This window comes from Micropterus dolomieu, linkage group LG21 (genome assembly GCF_021292245.1).
Source record: "Micropterus dolomieu isolate WLL.071019.BEF.003 ecotype Adirondacks linkage group LG21, ASM2129224v1, whole genome shotgun sequence".
Lineage (NCBI taxonomy): Eukaryota > Metazoa > Chordata > Actinopteri > Centrarchiformes > Centrarchidae > Micropterus > Micropterus dolomieu.
In genome coordinates, this window is record NC_060170.1 from 29,041,548 (window position 1) to 29,061,811 (window position 20,264).

Sequence of the window (20,264 nt, forward strand, 5' to 3'; positions counted from 1 at the left end):
AATTTATCAAGTTATTTCTTGCCTCAATGAAAAGCATTATTACCGGTCTTTAAAACATGCCAATTAATTGATCAAGTATAAATAACCACGGAAAGTCTATAATTATTGCAATGGCACACTAAAGCCTCCACAGTCAAATCCCATAATGTGCTCACTTAGTTTGAAGGTGAAAATAAATTAGGACTTTGTGCAAAGTAAATGGACACAGACATGACAGTTGTATCTGTATTACTAGTATTACTAGAAAAAATGTAAAAAACAACAACACATTGCTGTAACTTCTTGTAATACAGATGGAGTGGGTGTGATCATGTTATCTACATTGCAATCAGTGTAAAGTTTACTGGTTTTCAATGTTGGTTCAAGACTTTTATTGATTTCATTTGGAAATCCCTGTAAATAGTATGTAAAATGACTTTTTAATTTTAGTTTCATCTTTTGACACCTATTGAAATAATTGTTTTCTGGCAAAGTGCTATTTAAGTAGGTACATCTGAGCAAAAACAGGTTCTCTTAAACTAACACATAACAGACACTACTATCGAGAACATCCACTAAAATGTTATACACATCTGAGATAGTACACCGGAAGAACATAGATAAATGAAAGTCAGCATTGTTGCAGAAAGAGACACAACATTTAAGTCAATAAAATAGAAATATTTTAGAATTATCTTGTCAGAAATAAATGTTCCTGTAGTGACACAGAATCGACAATGCATTCAAAACATCCAGGTGCCATCTGATTGTTGTAAAATGTAGAGGCAAGGATCTGAAGGCATGAACAGTGGGAGGGTCCTGTGATATGACGGTATTATGAGTTCTTCCGTGACAGTTTGATGGTGACTGCCTTGACCTCAGTGTACTCCTGGAGAGCATATTCCCCCCTGAAATAAAAAAACACCACTGATTATATAAGGATAGTAGTTTCCTCACATTAAATGAGCAACATTTACCAGTCAAGTTGCAATGTTAAAAGTACAAACCCATATATAGCTGTGTGGTGGACCCGAATAAATGCATGTAGTAGCAGCAAAGGTGTAATTTCCATTGTGGACTGGGGAGTGTGGATTCTCAAAATCCTACTTTTATAGTTTCTGTTTGGTTCATTCACTTAAACGCCTCTAAAGAATTTCCTCTGAATGTCAACCCACCAAAATCCAAAATGTAAGAAACTCTGAGTTGATCAAAATGTGGCCTACAGTGATTAACCATGTGCTCATGGCACTAAGCTTTACAAGTGGAAGAGAGTACTTGAGGACTTTTTGCCACAGATTTTGTCTGTTAAGCAACAATCAAGCTGCCCTTCTTTCTTGGTGGAGGTTGTTGAGGCTATATGCAGCTTGTGAGGAAGCCTGCAGACACTACTCAGGACTTAAAAAAGTCTCTCCAACTCCTCTGAGTTTGCAGGTAAAAAATGTAATTTACAACTAATTCTCCTAAAATGCTAGAACTGGACAGAGCTGTTTATAGTAAAGATAGAAATAAAACATTATTTATTGAGTTTAGAGGTCCATTGTTGACAATGGAAATGTCAAAAAACATTTTTATTGGGCCCATGTCACCTCTGAAACCAAACCTACACCTCTGAGTAACCACCATGCTAAACCTGAGATAATATGCGATAGTATCACTCACAGTTCCCTCCCATTCCCAGACATCTTGAAACCACCAAAGGGACACTGAGCACTCATGGCATTGTAGCAGTTCACCCTAAAAAAAAGACAAATTAGGGAACCTGACCTTGTTACATAAAATCACAGGTTGTTCACCAGTCATTTTACAAAAGACATTACTATGTGGCAATGTAAAAATTGCTAAAGGAGGAAAGTTTCTGTGAGAATTTGCACAGCAGACACTTCAGATTTACTGCTCAACCCTGGACTGAAAGATGAATATTAGAGGGTGTGATCCCTACCAGACCATTCCAGCCTGCAGAGCAGAAGAGACTGTTAGGGCTTTGTCGATGTCATTAGTAAACACTCCCGCTGCCAGGCCGTAGTGTGTGGCGTTGGCTCTCTGGATGACTTCATGGATGCTACTGAAACGCATGATCTGCTGCACTGGACCAAAAATCTGAGAAGGAGGTAAATGTGGAGACAATGATGAAAAGGTTACATGAGGAGGAAACTCATAACACAGGTGGTAAAATGAGGAGACAGATGATCCATGTATTTGTCATGTGTACACAGCACCTCTTCTTTGGCGATGCGCATATCGTCTGTGACATTTGAGAAGACGGTGGGTTGGATGAAAAGTCCCTGCTGACCCCACACGGATCCCCCACACTCCAGTGTGGCTCCCTCTCTCTTGCCACTCTCTATCAGATCCATGATCTTATCAAACTGCTTTTGGTCAATCTGCAGAAAGTGGAAGTGGAGATGTTTGATTCTGTAGGTAAGTTTGTGTTCTGTTGACCTATCAGACAATCCAACCACTGTCAAATATGGAAAGTAGCCTAACTGTATTCTGTACCTGTGGTCCTTGGTCTACCCCCGGCAGCAACGGGTTTCCCAGGACACTGGATCTGGCCTTCTCTACACTGCGGTGGACAAACTCCTCGTATATCGGTTCCTCTACAAACACCCTGGATCCAGCCAGGCAGCACTGGCCCTGGTTAAAGAACAGACCACTGTGGGCCTGCTCCACTGCATACTCTACTGCAACACACACACACACACACACATTTAAGTCTAAAGTGCTGCAGCTAGACTGCTGACAGAAAGTAAGAGGAGGGATACAGTGTGGTCCCTGTTTGAGCTCCATCACTACCACTGCAATTTCACTAACAAGGTCCACGCCAATATGAGGTATAAAAAGGGTAGTTTATTTGGATAATGAAGAGTATTTATGATGGCGGGGTCGTGGGGAGAGGGATGAAGGGGTCGAGAATGGGGGGATGAAGGAGGTTGTTTAGGGTTTGGTGGCTGGAGCGGCTGGGAATCTGGGGGGTCGAGACTCAGGGTGGGCGCTCGTCTTGATAAGCAGCTTGCTTATGAACCCCCCCTGTGGTTCCTGTTGTAGAAAAAGACAAAATGATTACTTGGCAGAATTATGTATTTTAGTGTGCATGTGTTTGATGGTGGGAGGAAACCGGAGCACCCGGGGAAACCCACGCAAACACGGGGAGAACATGCAAACTCCGCACGGAAAGGCCTGGGCTGAGCGAGGTCTAAACCTAGACCCTTCTTGTTGTGAGGTCGCAGTGCTGTCTACTGAGCCACCGCGCGTTAAAAGAGGTGAAAAAAACAGGGTTTGGGTGGGAGGGATGTGAGAACTGAGAAACGGGAGAGAAAAGGGGTTAGACAGGCTTATATATGTGAGTGCATGTGATTGGATTAGAGAGGCACAGGTGGATGAAAAGAATGATGCATGGGTGGTTGACTGGAGGAATTGAATGAGGCGCAGGTGGTCGAATTAGTGAGAGAGAGGCGTGGTCCTGTTCCTGAACTTTAGTTATATAACTCCATTTATGACTGTTGGCTGATATATTTTATATTCTTTACCTGTCAGCGCCGTGGTGGTCGCTCCACAGTCTTGTAGGTTTGTTTTATGTAAATTTTATTCTGTGTATTTTATGTAAATTGATTTTTCATATTTTCCTTTTTAATCATGTTAAAGGTATGATGTGTACTCTCTGTTGAATTCAAACTACAGCACATTATATCACAACTGCTGCTAACTGCCATGGGTGTGCTCTGTAAGTGAAAAACAGGTTACAGTTACAGAATTCATATAGCTACCGTAAAACTTTGAATAGTAGCCCGGGCTTTTATTTGCTAAAAGAATTAGACTTTGGGGCTTGTTGTTCCCCTTAAACTGAATTATTGAATTGTGGAGAATCTAACCGATCTAACGATGTGTAGCATGTCCATACTGATATTATGTATATATATGTATATTATAACTTTTATTTGGATTAACGATCTAAGCAGCTTAGAAGCAGCTAAAGCGGGCGACCCCGCAGGGTTTAAGAGGTTTTATACATCCAAGCAAGTCTCCCAGATGAAACTACATGGGGAAGAGCCTGAGCTACACTAATTGACTTTCACCTCTTGAAGTACACAGTGGCATTACTAGAGGGGATGGACTGGGGCTAGCTGGTTAGCATGCTAACTTCATTAGATATCTCTGCAACACAGCACACATAAGTATTTGACATAATGACAATTGTGTTACTTCTTCACATTCTGTTGATAATTTTGTACACTTTTAGAATGTTTTTTTTTTATGCAAACTAAAAATTTGGCCATGTCTTACACATTGCACCTTTAAAGGTCCAGTGTGTAATATTTCTGAGGATCTGTTGACAGAAATGCAGTATAATATCCATACAATACAATATCTAACTATGTTTTCAGTGGGGTATAAAGAACGTACATAAGGCATAAGCCATGTTGGGGTGCCATGTTGGGCCGCCATGTTTCTACAGTAATCCAAAACGGACAAACAGCGCTACAGAGTGCGTTTCGTCACTACGTTCTTCTTCTTCTTCTTGTAGAACTCTGGCAATGTAGACACTCATCAGAATCCTCAATATGTATGTTTGAAGAAGAAGAAGAAGAAGAAGAAGAAGAAGAAGAAGAAGAAGTAGTAATATAAAGCAGGGGTCGGCAAATAAGTTTTGCATCAGAGCAATTTTTTTATCCATAAGATCCTGGGTGAGAATATAAGGCATAATGTTTAAAGTGATTATCATGGTCTTCAGTTAGCTCAGTTGTTGAAGTGCAGGACTCTTACTGAGAAGGTTGTGAGTTCAATTCCACGTCTTTTTTTTTCTCTCTTCAACAAATTGATCATGCAGAAACTGTCACTTGGTCACGTGTGCTGTGTTCCAGTGTTTGATCCGCATCAACCTACAGATGCTTTTTCATTTCCCTAGTGTCTCCAGGCAGAGGGACATTTAGGGGAATTACGTTTTCTGACAGCTCTTTCAGAGGTGTATAAAGCAGGCAACACTCTTTAAATGTAGTTCAGAATTTTTCAAAGTAAAAGCTTTCAATTCAACTCCAAATAAAGCATTTCTGCAAAAACATATTTTGCAGGCAAAACCACAAAAGAGGAAGTGATTAAATGTTGCTGTCATAACCAAGATCTATTTTAGCAACTGCTATCAAAGTACCAGATATTATTGCAGGTGCCTGGCGGGCAGTTTTGTTGAGGGTCCATAATCACAGAGAGAAGTAATGTGTTTGCATTGTCAATGTTTGTATAAACTTTATCTATTATGTGGTTTACATTGGACTGTGGTGCAGAAACAGTGACATGTTACACACTCTTGACTTACATTTTCCATGCTTACATCACAGTTAAGGGGCTTTGTTCGGCCAGACGCGAAGCTATTAAACGGTTAAACGGTTTTATTTTCTAATCTACCTAAAGAAACCTCATATCTTGACTGGCTACTCTCAGAAGACGACACCTTTTTTCCTGTGTCAGCCACCGTAGCTAATCTACACTATTTGAAAGGGTAGGGGTTACTGGTAGACTAGACTGTTGGTTGCAATTTGCAACCTCACCACTAGATGCCACTAAATCTTACACACCCATCATGCCCTAATCAACAGTGCAAAGAATACAAAAAGAACCCTTCCATTAAAAAGTAACTATAAAGCCTACTCACAGTCACAGTCAGCAAAGACAATATTTGGGTTTTTTCCACCGAGTTCTAGTGTAACTCTTTTCAGATTGCTGTCACCTGCAGCCTTCTGGATGACTTTCCCAACCTGGCAACCAATGACAACAATGTAAGCCAGCAACACAGTTACATTACAGTGAAAGAGTTGATACAAATAGGAGCAAAGGGCATTAAAACACTTGATGAGAAGAAAAGGAACAAGACGCTCAATTTTTCCTTTCAATAGATACCACTAACCGCAGTAGATCCGGTGAAGGCTACTTTGTCGATGTCCATGTGGTGGGAAATGGCACAGCCTGCTGTCTGACCATAACCTGGCACTACGTTCACCACTCCTGGAGGAAAACCAGCCTGAACACAGAGAGACAAGGGAGAGATATAATAACAGCCTGTAGGCCTACACATGCTCATCTTTAACTGACACATAATCTTAGAGCAGTCTTTCTATGTTTACAGCTGTGTTTTAGGCTTTTGTCCAAGTGTTCTTTGTTCTTATATCATTGTTGGGAGGAAACAGTAATAATCCAAGTACCTCTTTGATGAGCGCAGCCATGTGCAGGGCTGATAATGGGGTCTGTTCAGCAGGTTTGATGACTACAGTGTTCCCACAGCAGAGAGCAGGAGCAATTTTCCATGCAAACATCATTACAGGGAAGTTCCACTGTGGGCCAAAACGCATAAACATGTTAAAGATTCAACAACATGAGGACTTTGTAGAATTGCCAAGTTTCCTGTAAGTATAACAAATATCTATCTGCTGTCTTTCCTTTACAGCAGGACCATACAGGTGCACAAAATATTCTGGTTACGCTTTACACTTTGAAGTCATATATGATGATAAATTTACTAAGACAAGGATGTGACACAGCTGGACACGTCATTGAATATCTTCAAATGGTTAGCAATATTTATTGTTTTTCTCTGTTGTTAAATTGACACATATATACAGAATACAGTATTTTTACTGATTTAATCTCATTGGATTAATGCATACATACAGTATATAAAACTCAATGAAATAACAGTTTAGTTTTAGACCTAAAACAAGAAAATATTCTAGATAGATATGTAAATGTTTTAATGATATGCTTACATAAACTACCGCCTTGCTCATTACAGTGTCTACAGTCGCTTTAGAAATAAATGAATTAGGTAAACATTTGTTGGTGTTGTGTATTCAGTCTGGCTAGTGTTTCTACAGAATCATTTTTTTCTACTTACAGGAATGATCTGGCCGCACACTCCGATGGGCTCATGTCGTGTGTAAGTGAAATAGTCTCCATCTAAAAAATATATATAGTTCATTCGTGATAGCTTTGTACACACTTTGGCTTTAAGTGTTTATGTTAAAACACAATTTTAAATCATGGCTATAACTAGAATCTAAATCTATGATTTAAAATTGTGAGGTATCAGAATGTTAGTGACAAGAGGGTCACTCACCTACAGGGATGGTTTTGCCTTGAATCTTGTCTGCCCAGCCTCCATAATATCTCAAGGTTTTGATTGTGGCCATGAGATCTACAAAATATGCCATAAGGAACACTTTGCCAGAGTCCAGAGCTTCTAGTGTCTAGAAATACAAAAACACAGTAATTAGTATCTAAGTGTCATTGCGTCGTGGTAATAAATCAGCTGATCTTTTACTGCAAACCCACATTTTGTGAAGCAATATTCAAACTGAGGATTTATTGTGTGTGTGTGGGCATGTTTTTCTCACTGCCAGTAGTAGCCGGTCTCTCTCCACTAAGTCTGCAAGTTTATTGAGTAGTTGACCTCGGTCTGAAGCATCCATAGACCGCCATGGTGACCCAATCTGGAAGGCGGCTCTGGCACTCCTCACTGCTTTGTCCACATCTTCCTAAAAGAGGTCAAGTGGAGGAAATGGTCACAAAAGTCCAAAAGAAAACAAAAGAAATTTTATTTATCATGTTATCAAAAATCACAAAACTGCCTCAAAGGACTTTACAGCATACGGTGCCCCCTTTGCTTTGACCCTCAAATTGGATAAGAAACCACAATCTCCCCTCAAAAAAGTGGAAGAAACTTCAGGAAGAGCAACACAGGTGATACAGCTCTACAGACTCTGTATAAAAAACATATTCACAAAATAACTCCTCCACCTCTATGTTCGAATCCCTGCTAATGCAGAGCTAAAAAGCATGTGATTTATTGGTAATGTATAATATACTCACGGAGTCAGCCTCTTCCACTTCACACAGCAGCTTCCCTGTGGCGGGATCATGCACGGGAATCTTTCTTCCGCTGCGGGACTCACACCACTCGTTATTGATGAACAACTGAGATACCAGAGGAGAATTAGAAAAGGTTCATACGCAACAGATTCTTCAAGTTATTTATTTTCTTAAAGTGGTATCTCCCCCGCTCTTTGCCTTAAAGACCATCCTAAACACATGACGCAGTGTATCAGCTCTTCTCAGCCTGATAAAACAGGCGTCCTGTATTTAGTGGGAGTCATTTTTCCTGCTCTGATATTTTTTATGAGATGCATCTGAATGCTTTAAAGCTTATTTTCAGGTAATTACATTCTTCAGTACCCTCACTGATAAAGGACAAGGAATTATTTGGTTTCATCTTATAAAAAACTCTCCATTCTCCTCTAATTACAAGCCACGTTTTTCATTTTCATTGTAGACATTATCCATAAATATTAAATTTCTACATCACTGATACACAATACCATATTAAAGGGCAACTGAACCTCTTCTTAACAGGTTGAGAAGCCCGAAATAGAGACCAGATGTGTTGCTTGAAAGAAAGCAACACATTGCCCCCCATGATACACAATACATGAGGATGAAAGCAAAATATCAAAACCATCCGAACCATCTGTGACTCAAAGTTCAAATCAGAATTTGACTTCCTGATGTAAACACCAACAATGATCTCTCTGCAGTGGATTTTTCTGCACACAGTACCATACTAATAACTGAGATAGCCAAACCAAAAATGCCAACCGCGGTTGAGTTGCATGTTCTACTAAAATCCCTAAATCCTGAGTGTATGAGTAGTAAATGATGTGACATTCTGTAAAACGCCCTCTAGGAACAAAGGAATCTGAACCAAACTGGAGCTCAGTGGTGTATCATTCCTCATGTTCGGTTCTGGCCTGATTGTTTTGACTCTTGACTGTTGGGTGCAGCCTACCTTAGTGTACTGAATTGGGGGGTCTGTAATTGGCATGGGCAGGGCCTGCGTCTCAGGTCCGTCTACATGCTTTGGTTTTTGGCTCTGGTTTGGACCCCGGTAGTTGCACCCGTTACCAGACTGCTGCTGGTGGCTGTTGTCGGGCTGGGAGTTCATGTGGGTATGCTTTCCGTCTGAAAAAGATAAATGCCCACTCAAGCTTGTTTTTGTGCATGCGGATTGTGTACACATACACTTTACTGCATGTGTGTGTGTGTGAATATTTGATTGTGAAAGTTAATATCTGGATCCCTGAGTGAGAATAGCTCCTTTCAAGTGTAATCAAAACCCTCTGCATAAGTTGCCACCCTAACCCGCCAGAGAGAAACTGTGCCAAATGAGGTACTGGCATTGCCAGCGGGGTAACACCACAGGGTCAAGGGTTACGACTGGCACCATAAAGTCGGGCTGGCTCTGAGCTGTGGACTGGACTGACCTCATTTGGACAGAGAGCTGGAGAACAGCAGGGTGCAGGCAAAATACTACCAGAGGTGTGCTTCATCATATTTGCAAGAAAGATTTAATTTTAAAGGAGCTCTATTGTGTGAACACGTGAATGATTGCATGATGAAAAAGAGGTGATTAAGAATATTCTACCTTGCATGCAGGGGCACGTAAGGAGGAACAGACCACTACATTGTAAATATTAATACATCACAGTATGTACTAACTTGCGGTGTTTTGTCATTTGTCATCTGGTCCATTCAAAATATTTAACTTTAAGCTTAATTAGCTGTAGTCACTTTCTTTTCTTTGTGGTACTTCCAGGAAATTCTGCAGCATAATTAATATTTTAATATTTTTTGTTAAAATGAAACAAACAAAAATACATAAAGACAGTATAAATAACTGAATTAACTACACATAGACCTGCAACAAATAACAAAAAATGAACTGAAGTTCATTGTTATGGCACATTTCACACACAAAGGTAATTTAAAATGCTTATAATGCATTAAAAACACAAGAATAATAGAAGGAAAACAAACCCATTAAAACGTTAATTAAAAGAATAGAAGCCCTTTAAAGGGTAATTCATGGTGAGAATTGAAGTAAAATGCTGTGCAGAGCATACGCGTTTTTAACATTTTTAAACCTGGATTTAAAGGTGGTTAACTGTCCTCTGGGAGTTTGTTCCAGCTCTGTAATGCACAATGCAGCTTCTCCATGTTTAGTTTGGTCCAATATCTTACATGATCTAGTCTGCTATTTTCACTACAAAAACATAATGTGAACATGTTTGTCAAATTCGGGATGTAGTAAATTGAAGATTTAATGGCTTCATAATTCAGAAGTCTCCAAAAGTTGTGTTACCTGTTGAAGATACCGATGAGGTGCCTGCAGTCTGGTGGATTCGCTCTCCGGTCACTGGCATGTTGCAGCCGCCTGTCTCCTCTCCCCGTCAGTGGACAGGAGACCCGTCGAGCAGCTTTATATACCTGCCGCACTCAGCGCTACAAAACAGAAATCAGCAGCATCACGTACCGTCTCACCAGGAGTTCTCCTTGGTCCTCTGAGGGTCCCGCTGCATGCGCTAATCACCGTTCATATGGAACCAATCCTAGATTACCCCACGTGGCCGGCGCGCGCACCTCTCAGTTTCTTTGACCATGAAGCACAGTAGCCTACATTATAGAGAATGGTGAAGTGTTTTCGTTGATATTTTATGTACATTTAATGTATTATAAACACATACAGATAAGTAAAAAATAACTTAGTACCTGCATGATTTGGTTGATGTCAGATAAGTAAAAAATAACTTAGTACCTGCATCGTTTGGTTGATGTAGGCTATTCTTTCTGAAATAGGCCTACTCTTCATTAATTGCTTTTATCCCCATGAAACACAAATTCCAAATTAACGTTTTAATATCAGCTGAAGCATACAGAAATCTGCTGTGAGCAAGGCCAAACATTTGGACTTCTCAGTCTTTGAAGTAGTGGTGTAGTAGTGACAAATGCATCACTTTGGCTCAACTGTGCCCTGTCCACATGCAGCAGAGGATAGGGCCCTATCTATAAGGCCGCAAACATAATTGGGAAGATGTTTGCTTTGATAAGGGGCCTCCTGCTGCTTTGCTGTCTCCCAGGAACAATGCGATCACATAACTTTGTCTGGTGCGCCTATTTTGGTCTCTGCTGTCTGGAAACACAACCTCTGTAATTAACCACTGTTAAACAATGGAAAGAGCAACAGAACTGCTGTTGGAGAAAGTTGCAAAACACTGTGGAAACCATCTTCCCAGACTTATGTATATAAAGCTCCTTTTTATTAACTTGAAGCTTGAAGGCAGTGGGTCTGGTTTAGTCATACAGTCTATTGTGAGTGGAGCATTAAGAAATTATTCTTCAAAAAACAGTATTGTGCAAACAAGTTGTGCCTCTGTGAGGAATTATAGCTGGTATTCATTTTTGATCAAAACATACAGTATCAGTGTTACAGAAGTAGCAGCAGTCTGGCTAGTTTAGCTACATTTTGAGCATGCTAACATGCTCATTTCATGTTTGTGGCATTGTGTGTGTGGGTGTTAGGTCTATTACCCTGGTCTTGCTTTAATGCTTGAATAAGTAACATGTTCATGTAGACACTTCACCTTCTAGTCTGGCTCCACAGAGTCAGTGTGTGTCTCGGCTCTGTCTGCCAGAGCTAATGACAAGACTGGACCGCCTTGGCCTGGAGAGGACATGGGCCACCGGGTCAAAGGAGCTGTCGCTCGGCCTGACAGCACCGGGTGTCCCACAGTTGAGCTTGAGCTAAATTGACGGTTCGGTGGAGAGTGAGAAAGAAAAGAGAATAAAAAGGAATGAAAGATGTAGAGTGAGAGAACTGGAGAGGAGGAAATGGACGAAAAGAGGAAAAAATGTGGGATGAAGCCACAAGGGAGAAGGTGGGAAAAAAGAGTGAGGAGAGAATAAAAGGACAGAACTTAAAGAAAAGAAAGAAAAAAAGGGCTTTGGTAAATTAGGCCAAAAGATAAGTATTACAAAACATACAAAATGAAATCTGCTAGAATGAAAGGACAGTAAAATCGGCCAGATATAAAACTATTAGTTGATGATTTTCCAGTTATTTTAATAGTGGGCAAATCCACATGCTTTTCCTAATTTAAGGCACAAATAATCTGTCCTTTATTGTTGATGGTGCATGTCAGAGAGGTGTGGATTCAGCTTTTACTTCTGTAAACTTGTATGCGAGATTGTATTGTATTGCAATACACTGTAAGGTGTTCCTGTTATTTTGTCCACTCTTCCTGAAGCATTGTGTTTGTGATGTCATGTATGACGATTTGGGTGATGCAAATCAGTGACAAACCACAGCAGCCTGAGAGCATGACCTCAGTCCAAACTCTAGGTGACATTAAGTCAATTTGAGCAGACAGAGAGCGCACCCTTGTGACTCATTAAAGAAATGACATTGTTAAACAAAAGTACAAGTACCACACTGTTTTGTACATGAATTGGATGGTCATGGTACATTTTCAGGGTGCTCATGGACAGTGTTGGTTTTCTTGGTATTTTCCTATCCCTGTATATTTTGAAACAGATTCCATGACATATGAGCCCTTTAAAACACTCTGCGAGGGACAAGGAGAGGAGGGGCCCTTGGTTCCGGTCTGCGGTTAAATGGGCCGATGCAGTCACTGGTTGGCCGGACCAAACTCATACTTCACTGTGAGCCAAGTTTCTCGCCATGCGCGCCTCTCTATTGTGAGTGGGCAGCAGCTCCCTCTGCTGCAGGGGGCCTGGCTGCAGCTGAAAGGGACATCCCGGACTGTGAGCTACTCTCATCAGACCGTGTGCTGAGTATTTTGGTGTCCGCTCTGCTCTCTGTTATCCGGGTCCAGCTCTCTACTTTGTTTTTTATAAAGTTACAGAGTATACTGCGTGGTGAGTTTTCTATCACCATTGTTTGCCATATTCCTTTCTGTCTTTTTTGCCTTTCTCTTTTCTTTTAGTAGCCTACTACTTACTTGAATCCTCTAAATTATGAGCATCAATGTCTCGATTTATAGTAATGTAATGTTTCCATCTTACAGACAAGTTTTAACTTTCACTTTTTATGGCTTCTAGATTTGCAGTTTACCTGCCAATATGAAACTGAAGTTCGAGACTCTGCCCATCAAGGAGAATCCTTGTGCCTCTCTGTCTAGTGTCACTGTTGCTCTGTGTCTCCTCTCCCTCCTCCTGATGGCCCTCAGGGGCCGAAAGAGCCACCACCACTACTCCCAATTGGACCACACAAATTTTTCCCCACCTCCTGGGCCCGCGCCGTGGCCTCTTGTCGGCAATCTTTTCCAGATCGGGGACCAGATTCACCTTTCTTTAACTCGCTTGAGGCTCCAGTATGGCGACGTTTTCAAGGTATATACTGTATGTGTTGAAAATGTTTAGATGGACTGAGGATTTAGTTTTGGCTTATTCATTCAGTCATTTGTTCATTCTTCCAGGTGCGTCTGGGCTCTTTAACTGTTGTCGTCCTGAGTGGATACACCACCATCAGACAGGCGCTGGTTCGTCAGGGAGAAGCTTTTGCTGGGCGACCTGACCTATTCACCTTTTCTGCTATAGCCAATGGGACCAGTATGACCTTCAGTGAGAAGTATGGACCGGCCTGGATGCATCATAAGAAGCTGTGTAAGAATGCCCTCAGGTCATTCTCCCAGGCTGAGCCCAGAGGATCTGGTGCCACCTGCCTGCTGGAGGAGCATGTCTGTGCTGAGGCAGCTGAGATGGTGGAAATGATTCGGGAACAGGCTGCTGCTAAAGGGGACATGACAGGTATCGATCCAGTGATGCCCCTAGTAACCTCTGTGGCAAATGTTGTCTGTGCCCTCTGTTTTGGGAAAAGGTATGACTACAATGACAAAGAATTCCTCACGATTGTTCACATCAACAATGAGGTCCTGAGGATCTTTGCAGCCGGGAACCTGGCAGATTTTTTCCCTGTGTTCCGCTACTTTCCAAGTCCATCTCTGAGGAAGATGGTCCAGCACATCCGCAGGATGAACGGATTCATGGAGCAGAGCATTGAGGAACACATCAACACATTTGACAAGGTAAGGAGGCTGGCAGATACACTTGTAGACTTTTGCTTAAATGAAAATAAATTGCAAAAGTTGTAGAATTACACGGTGAGACACTGCAGTATAATCAACTACTGCTGTTTTGGAGGCTGAGATGTTATTTGATGATGTACAACATCTCAGCATTTTGGAGCTCTCCATATTAACTATTTTAATCAGACCCACAACATCGAAGGCTGTCTTTTTAATTTACTACTTTACTAAAGTCTTCTACTTTACTACTTTAGTAAAGTAGAAGAGTAGCGGGAGACTGGTTATGGTTGTAACCTTTTTGACATTTCTGTCTGTATCTCAGAGATCTTTTAAGTCAGTACATTCAAAATGTGAAACAAACTAGTTACATGTGTCTGCAATTAAATAGTGTAACTGTTATGTCTGCAACACAGACAGAAATGCACGGTTTAGTCTCAAACAAGGAGTAAAACGTTACAATTCCCCCCCATTGTCTGGGTCAGCTGTAACATACACTGGGGTGAAATGTAACATTATAAAATAAGGTACATGAGAAAAACATCATATTGTAAGCTCTTTTTTCAACACTTCAATTCATTTTTAACATAACTGGTGTGTGTGTGTGTGTGCGTGTGTGATATTAGTGTATGTGCTTGTTTGTCACAGTGGTGACAGACATATGAGACTCCTGGAGTGTAGACCTTTACATTTTAACATAATATGAAAACAATTAAACATTACTGTGTTTGTGTCACATACTGAAGTTCAAAAAATGAACAAATAAATACAACTAAACATTTTCTTACACTTTCTTTTACAACTAACCCAGACTTCTGTAGCCATGAACTAGCTTACCTTACAGCTAAAACATTAGCACTAAGAATTTCCACGAAAGATATCTACATAGACACACAATAAACATTTTTTTATTGTGTTTTTGAGTTTAACTACAAAGAGGCAATGCAATAACAAAAATAAATTAAGTAAAATAAATTGTTTCCTTCTAAACTTGATTTGTAACTTGATTTGTAACTTGTTCCTGATTGGAGAAATTGGATGTGTTTCAACTGACTCGTGTTACAACCATCCTCGGTCTCCCCTCCTGCTTCACATAGGCTACCATGTGGAGAACTTTTTATATACGGTCTATGGTGGAGAAACAATAATTTAGCTGAAGAGTTATGGTAAGATTGATTCTAGTGTTTAATATTATTTATTTACGATCCCTGGTCTCCCCTAATTCACAATTTAAGAGTTCTTAATAATATGCAATGACAAAAAGATCACATGCCTCTCAAGATCAAGCCACCACAATAATTTGCTGAATATTATAAGAATGTATTGATATTGACTAACTGATCACTGGTTTGATGAATAACCTTATCCCATGTATTGCACAGTGAACACAAAATCCAAACAGAGTGTTTTCACTACAGCCTAAAGTGGTGGATGTGTCTTTAAGTTGTTGATTTCTTCAAATCTGTCCCACTAATTTGCTGTCCACTATTTAATCTCAAATTGCACTCATGCAGTAGTAGCTGTAAGTGCAACTGAAGCCAAAAAAATAACAAACAAGTTCCCAGGGAGGGACCTTTGTTCTTGTGCAGAGTGGCTAAAATGTTCGCACACACTCTAATTAGGAATTAGAATCTCACTGGAAGACACGCGTCGTACCATAACTGATGACTTTCTGTTTCATAATTATTGTTATTTAACTTGAACCTCTATTTCAGCATAATAATTAATCACCCTATAGTTATCCTAAAGATTGCTTGATGTTTCAGTGATGTTAATTGTTTAAGAAGGACAACAACACAATCATTATTAAATATCCTGTCATATTGTATGTGTGTATGTGTGTGACTGCAGAACTATATCCGGGACATTACAGATGCTCTGATTGCACTTTGCGAGCACAGAGAAGAAAATAAGGATACGTCTACTCTCTCCAACTCTCAGATCATTCACAGTGTCATAGACATCTTTGGAGCAGGTTAGACACACTGGAAATGTCACTTATATTATCATTGATACTGCTGATAATGAGATTAAATTGATCATATGAAGATGATGACTCTCTTTTCACTACAGTTGTGTTGTTTGTGATTTTTTAAGGGTTTGACACCATCATTGCTGGTTTACAGTGGAGCCTGTTGTACCTGATCAAGTTCCCTGACATCCAGGACAGAATACACCAGGAGATAGGTGTTGTCTTTGGTTTAAATATGACCAGTCTCTGCTTTCCATATTGAACAAAATGTACACAAGTGTACAACAAAATGTACACTTATCCTTTTTATTTGTATACATACATCTTTGCTAGAAAATAACTCTAACTCTAACAGGCAAATTCAGTGCTTACAGAGTGTTACTGCATGCATCCTATCTAAAGAGAAAGAATTCATGCAAGGCTAAATTGCGAGGGCCTGTCCAGTGTCGGTTTTAATGAATGACTCGTAGTGAGGTTGCTCATTATGATTAACACTTCACTAATGAGCAAATATTGTGGCTGTTGTAGGTCTTAACATTTGAGATATGACATACAGTATCTCTCAAAAGTGGGAAAATGGGAAAAGAGGGAAAATGGAAAATGGAAAATTTTCACTTAGGGGTGTACTCACTTTTGTTGCCAGCGGTTTAGACATTAATGGCTGTGTGATGTGTTATTTTGAGGGGACAGCAGATTTACACTGTTATACAAGCTGTACACTCACTACTTTACCTTGTAGCAAAGTGTCATTTCTGCAGTGTTGTCACGTGAAAAGATATAATCACATATTTACAAAATATTAGGGGTGTACTCACTTTTGTGAGATACTGTATTACGCTGGATATTCATGACTAAATAAGCAACCATCAGAGTTGAAGTTAACAAAAACCACCCTTACAGTATTTTTATTATTATTACATAGATAAATTATTTGTTAACATTTGTGCCAGAAAAGTTTTCATAAAGTTGAAAACAGGTGAAAGCGCAACTCTTTGAATAAATGTATCACCATCACAGCTGTATCCAGGCATATGTGATGTACGTATATTAGGTTGTATCAAAACTTCAGGCAGAATCTACATAACAAAAACCCAACAAAGGGCAACCCCAGTGCCCTTTCCAGACAGACAGAGTCCAACAGCCACCAGAGAAACTCACAAAAGATCAGTCCAATTTGCTGACGCCAGAGCTACTTTTGTGGGTTGACAGAACTGGTGCTGCCTGTTCTGAGGCACGTTGCATTTTCACACAGAGAGAGAGAGAGAGAGAGGGAGACACTAAGATGAGACAGGATGAATCAGAACGAGAGAGGGAGGTTCAAACAGCCAGAGAAAAAAAGAAAGGTTTGAAAGTTGTTCCAGACCGACACAAAAGCGGTAACACGCAAGGCGCTGAACACACATAGTTTGACATTCTTTACTTAAATGAATTGTACACCATTAATTGACTGGGAAGCTTTTATTTTACTGCTTACAATGGACTACAATTTACTATTTAATATACAATTTACTGGAAAGTTTATTAATGAGTGAGAGCAACATTTTTAAGTTACTTATCTTGTCATTGTGGTTGTATAGTACAAGTACATGTAATATTACAAACTCAAAAGATACAACCTGTGTACTCAAATGTATAGCTACATTTTGACAGGTAACTTTCGAGTTGTTATGAAGTTTAGAATAAAAAGTAATCATAATGCAATTATTTCATAAACCTACTATTTGCTAAAGGGTGATTTGATATCATTGCAGACCCCAACTTCAAAGGCTCTACTAGCCAAAATCTTAAAATGACTTAACTTACATCCCAGTTTAGAGGCCGTGTCCTTCAAAGTCTGAGACCCTGTTATCCTAGTCAACTTATAAAGTCTGGAAAGATATCTGGAAATATATCCTGGGCATGTTAATCATAGGTCCTCGTAACTTAGCTAAAAGCTATCAGCTATTATGGAACATGGAGACCTAGTTTACCTTCGCCCTTTTGTCAGTCATTTGGGGATCTCAATTTCCATGAAAAACATTGAAATGTTCGCCTTTACGAATTAACAAATTGCAGGTCCGTCAAATGACATAACTCTCTTGGGCTGCATTCTCCAGCGCAAAAAATAGAGATGCAGATTGAGTCTCAGGGGTGTTTGTAATTTTAAAACAGCTCCCCAGTTTTCCATACATTTCTAATGGGGTTTGGTGTTTTCTTTTCTTTTGTAGATGAACACATTGGCACAGCCAGACTGCCCAGGTTTGCAGATAAGCCCAAGATGCCTTTCACGGAGGCATTCATATATGAAGTGTTTCGTCATGCTTCATATGTCCCTTTTACTATTCCTCACTGGTAAGGCAGTCGTTTAGTTTACACTCCATTCATGTTTATGATTGTTATGAAAACTTCACTTTCTCCCCCTCAGTACCACGAGAAACATCACCCTGAATGGATATTTCATTCCCAAAGATACATGTGTCTTCATTAACCAGTATCAAGTCAATCATGATGTGTGAGTAGTCACTAGCAAGACATGCTACTGCATCAATCTTCTTTTCAGTTGAGAAGAATGTGTTTTTCTGTTTTATTATTATTTACTTACTTACTTACTGTTTTTCACTATGTCCCAGTGATCTTTGGGGTGACCCGAACACATTTCGCCCAGAACGCTTCCTTGGTTTCTCGGGACTCCTTAACAAGGACCTGACGGAGAAGGTTCTCATCTTTGGCATGGGGAAGAGGCGCTGTCTTGGTGATGGTTTTGCTCGTTTGGAGATGTTTGTCTTTCTCACCACGCTGCTCCACGGGCTGCGGATTGAAAATGTTCCAGGGCAGGTGCTGGATCTCAGCACTGATTTTGGTCTGACTATGAAACCACGTCCATACAGGATTACCATATCCTTGAGGTTTTAGACCATCACAAAATGTCTCGGGTTACGTATGTAACCCTTGTTCCCCGAGAAGGGGAACGAGACACTGCGTCGGTGACGACACTATGGGAACGCCCCTGGGCGTGGCAGGGCTGAACTATGAATGAAACTACTCCAATCCTATTGGTGTTACTAGAACGGTAGTGTGTGACGGCGTAACCGGAGGGGGTATATAAGCACGCACACATTAGCCCTTTCTATGAAGCAAGGCACTCCAGGCGGGGTGAGGTGTGGTGGACCGACGCAGTGTCTCGTTCCCCTTCTCGGGGAACAAGGGTTACATACGTAACCCGAGACATTCCCCTTCGAGGGAACTCGAACTGCGTCGGTGACGACACTATGGGAACGAGATACCCACTTAGGCCGTACCGAAACCCCGCCTGCCCCCAGCGTGCAGAACCTGACGGCACGACTAGGAGGAGAGCGCACGGGTGCCGGGTGCAGAAGGCAGGTCCAGACTGTAAAACCGGATAAAAGTGTGAGGGGTGGCCCAGCCAGCCGCATCACACAAATCCTGGAGGTGGTGGTGGGTTCCCCCTACTCGAGGTCTCAGGACCTCTTCCCCCGGGCCCGCCGAGACTGAATGACGGTCCTCAGATCCGTCTTCCCGGGGGGCTGTGGGCGAGAGCACCGTCTTGCGTCCCAGGTTGGTTGAGGGGGATCCCGCAAAGCGACGCTCTGCTTCTGGCTGTGGCGGTAGGTGCTGGATGAAGGCTGCGTCCGCCTTTCCTGAGCCGTCGCGGTCCTGGAGTCTGACCGGCGGGGGAGATATCGCTCAAATGCCTCTCCCTGAGTTTTGGCGTGCTGGAACCTGTTGACGACAGCATCCACTGCTTTGCCAAACAGGCCAGAAGGCGAGAGGGGTGCATCCAGGAGAAAAGCCCTCTCCTTCCCCTGGATGCCTGATAGGTTGAGCCACAGATGGCGCTCCGTAGCCACCAAAGCCGCCATGGATCGGCCTACGTCACAGTCCTGAAGAAGATCGGCCTGGTATGCCTGCAAGACAGCCATCGTATGTAGGCTGGCACCAGCCTGACCCGCTGCCATGTAGGCCTTGCCCACCAAATCGGACGTCATCCGACACGGCTTGGTGGGGAGCGCCGGCGTCCGGAGGGATGAGGCGAGGTTGGGAGAGAGGTAGCTAGCCAGTGCCTCCTCCACTCGTGGCATCGCTCCGTAGCCGTGCTGTCTGATTCCTGTCACGTTGCCGTAGTCCAGCCGGGGGGACGTAGACAACCGCGCAGAGAAGGGTTTATTCCATGATCTACACAACTCGTTGTGCAGATCCGGAAAAAATGGTAGGGGCCGACGCGGGGGTGGCGCTCGGTGTTGCAGAAACCGCTCATCTAGTTTGCTGCCTGCCGATGGCTGCTGCACCGCCTGTGGCCAATCAATGTGCAGCTTGGCCACGGCCCGCGTCACCACTTCCAACAACTCCTCGTATCCTGGCGAGGGCTGATGACGTTCCGTTTCCTCTATGCTAAG

At 41.6% G+C, this 20,264-nt stretch overlaps 2 protein-coding genes across 4 annotated transcripts; one reads left to right on the plus strand and one right to left on the minus strand.

The window, feature by feature from the left end:
• Positions 1-308: 308 nt before the first annotated feature.
• On the minus strand, positions 309-11,506 carry LOC123960773 (aldehyde dehydrogenase 1A1-like). Of its 3 annotated transcripts, none has more exons than XM_046035716.1 (15): positions 11,439-11,506; positions 10,160-10,299; positions 8,807-8,979; positions 7,834-7,938; positions 7,359-7,499; positions 7,082-7,211; positions 6,860-6,921; positions 6,171-6,299; positions 5,876-5,989; positions 5,624-5,726; positions 2,476-2,660; positions 2,196-2,360; positions 1,919-2,076; positions 1,639-1,713; positions 309-887 (listed from the first exon to the last, which is right to left on the minus strand). In XM_046035716.1, exons 2-15 carry the CDS (start codon positions 10,218-10,220, stop codon positions 815-817), a joined length of 1,674 nt encoding a protein of 557 aa, XP_045891672.1. In that variant the 5' UTR covers positions 10,221-10,299; positions 11,439-11,506; the 3' UTR covers positions 309-814. The 3 variants fall into 3 exon arrangements, with proteins under 3 accessions (XP_045891672.1, XP_045891671.1, XP_045891670.1); XM_046035715.1 differs by lacking the exon at positions 11,439-11,506 and adding an exon at positions 10,388-10,458; XM_046035714.1 differs by lacking the exon at positions 11,439-11,506 and having other exon boundaries at positions 10,160-10,399.
• A 1,430-nt stretch (positions 11,507-12,936) lies between these two features.
• LOC123960278 (cytochrome P450 1A1) lies at positions 12,937-18,762 on the plus strand. Its single transcript, XM_046034932.1, has 7 exons — positions 12,937-13,206; positions 13,293-13,901; positions 15,750-15,873; positions 15,996-16,085; positions 18,078-18,201; positions 18,275-18,361; positions 18,480-18,762. The coding sequence occupies exons 1-7, from the start codon at positions 12,937-12,939 to the stop codon at positions 18,760-18,762; spliced, it is 1,587 nt and encodes a 528-aa protein (XP_045890888.1).
• The last annotated feature ends 1,502 nt before the right edge of the window (positions 18,763-20,264 follow it).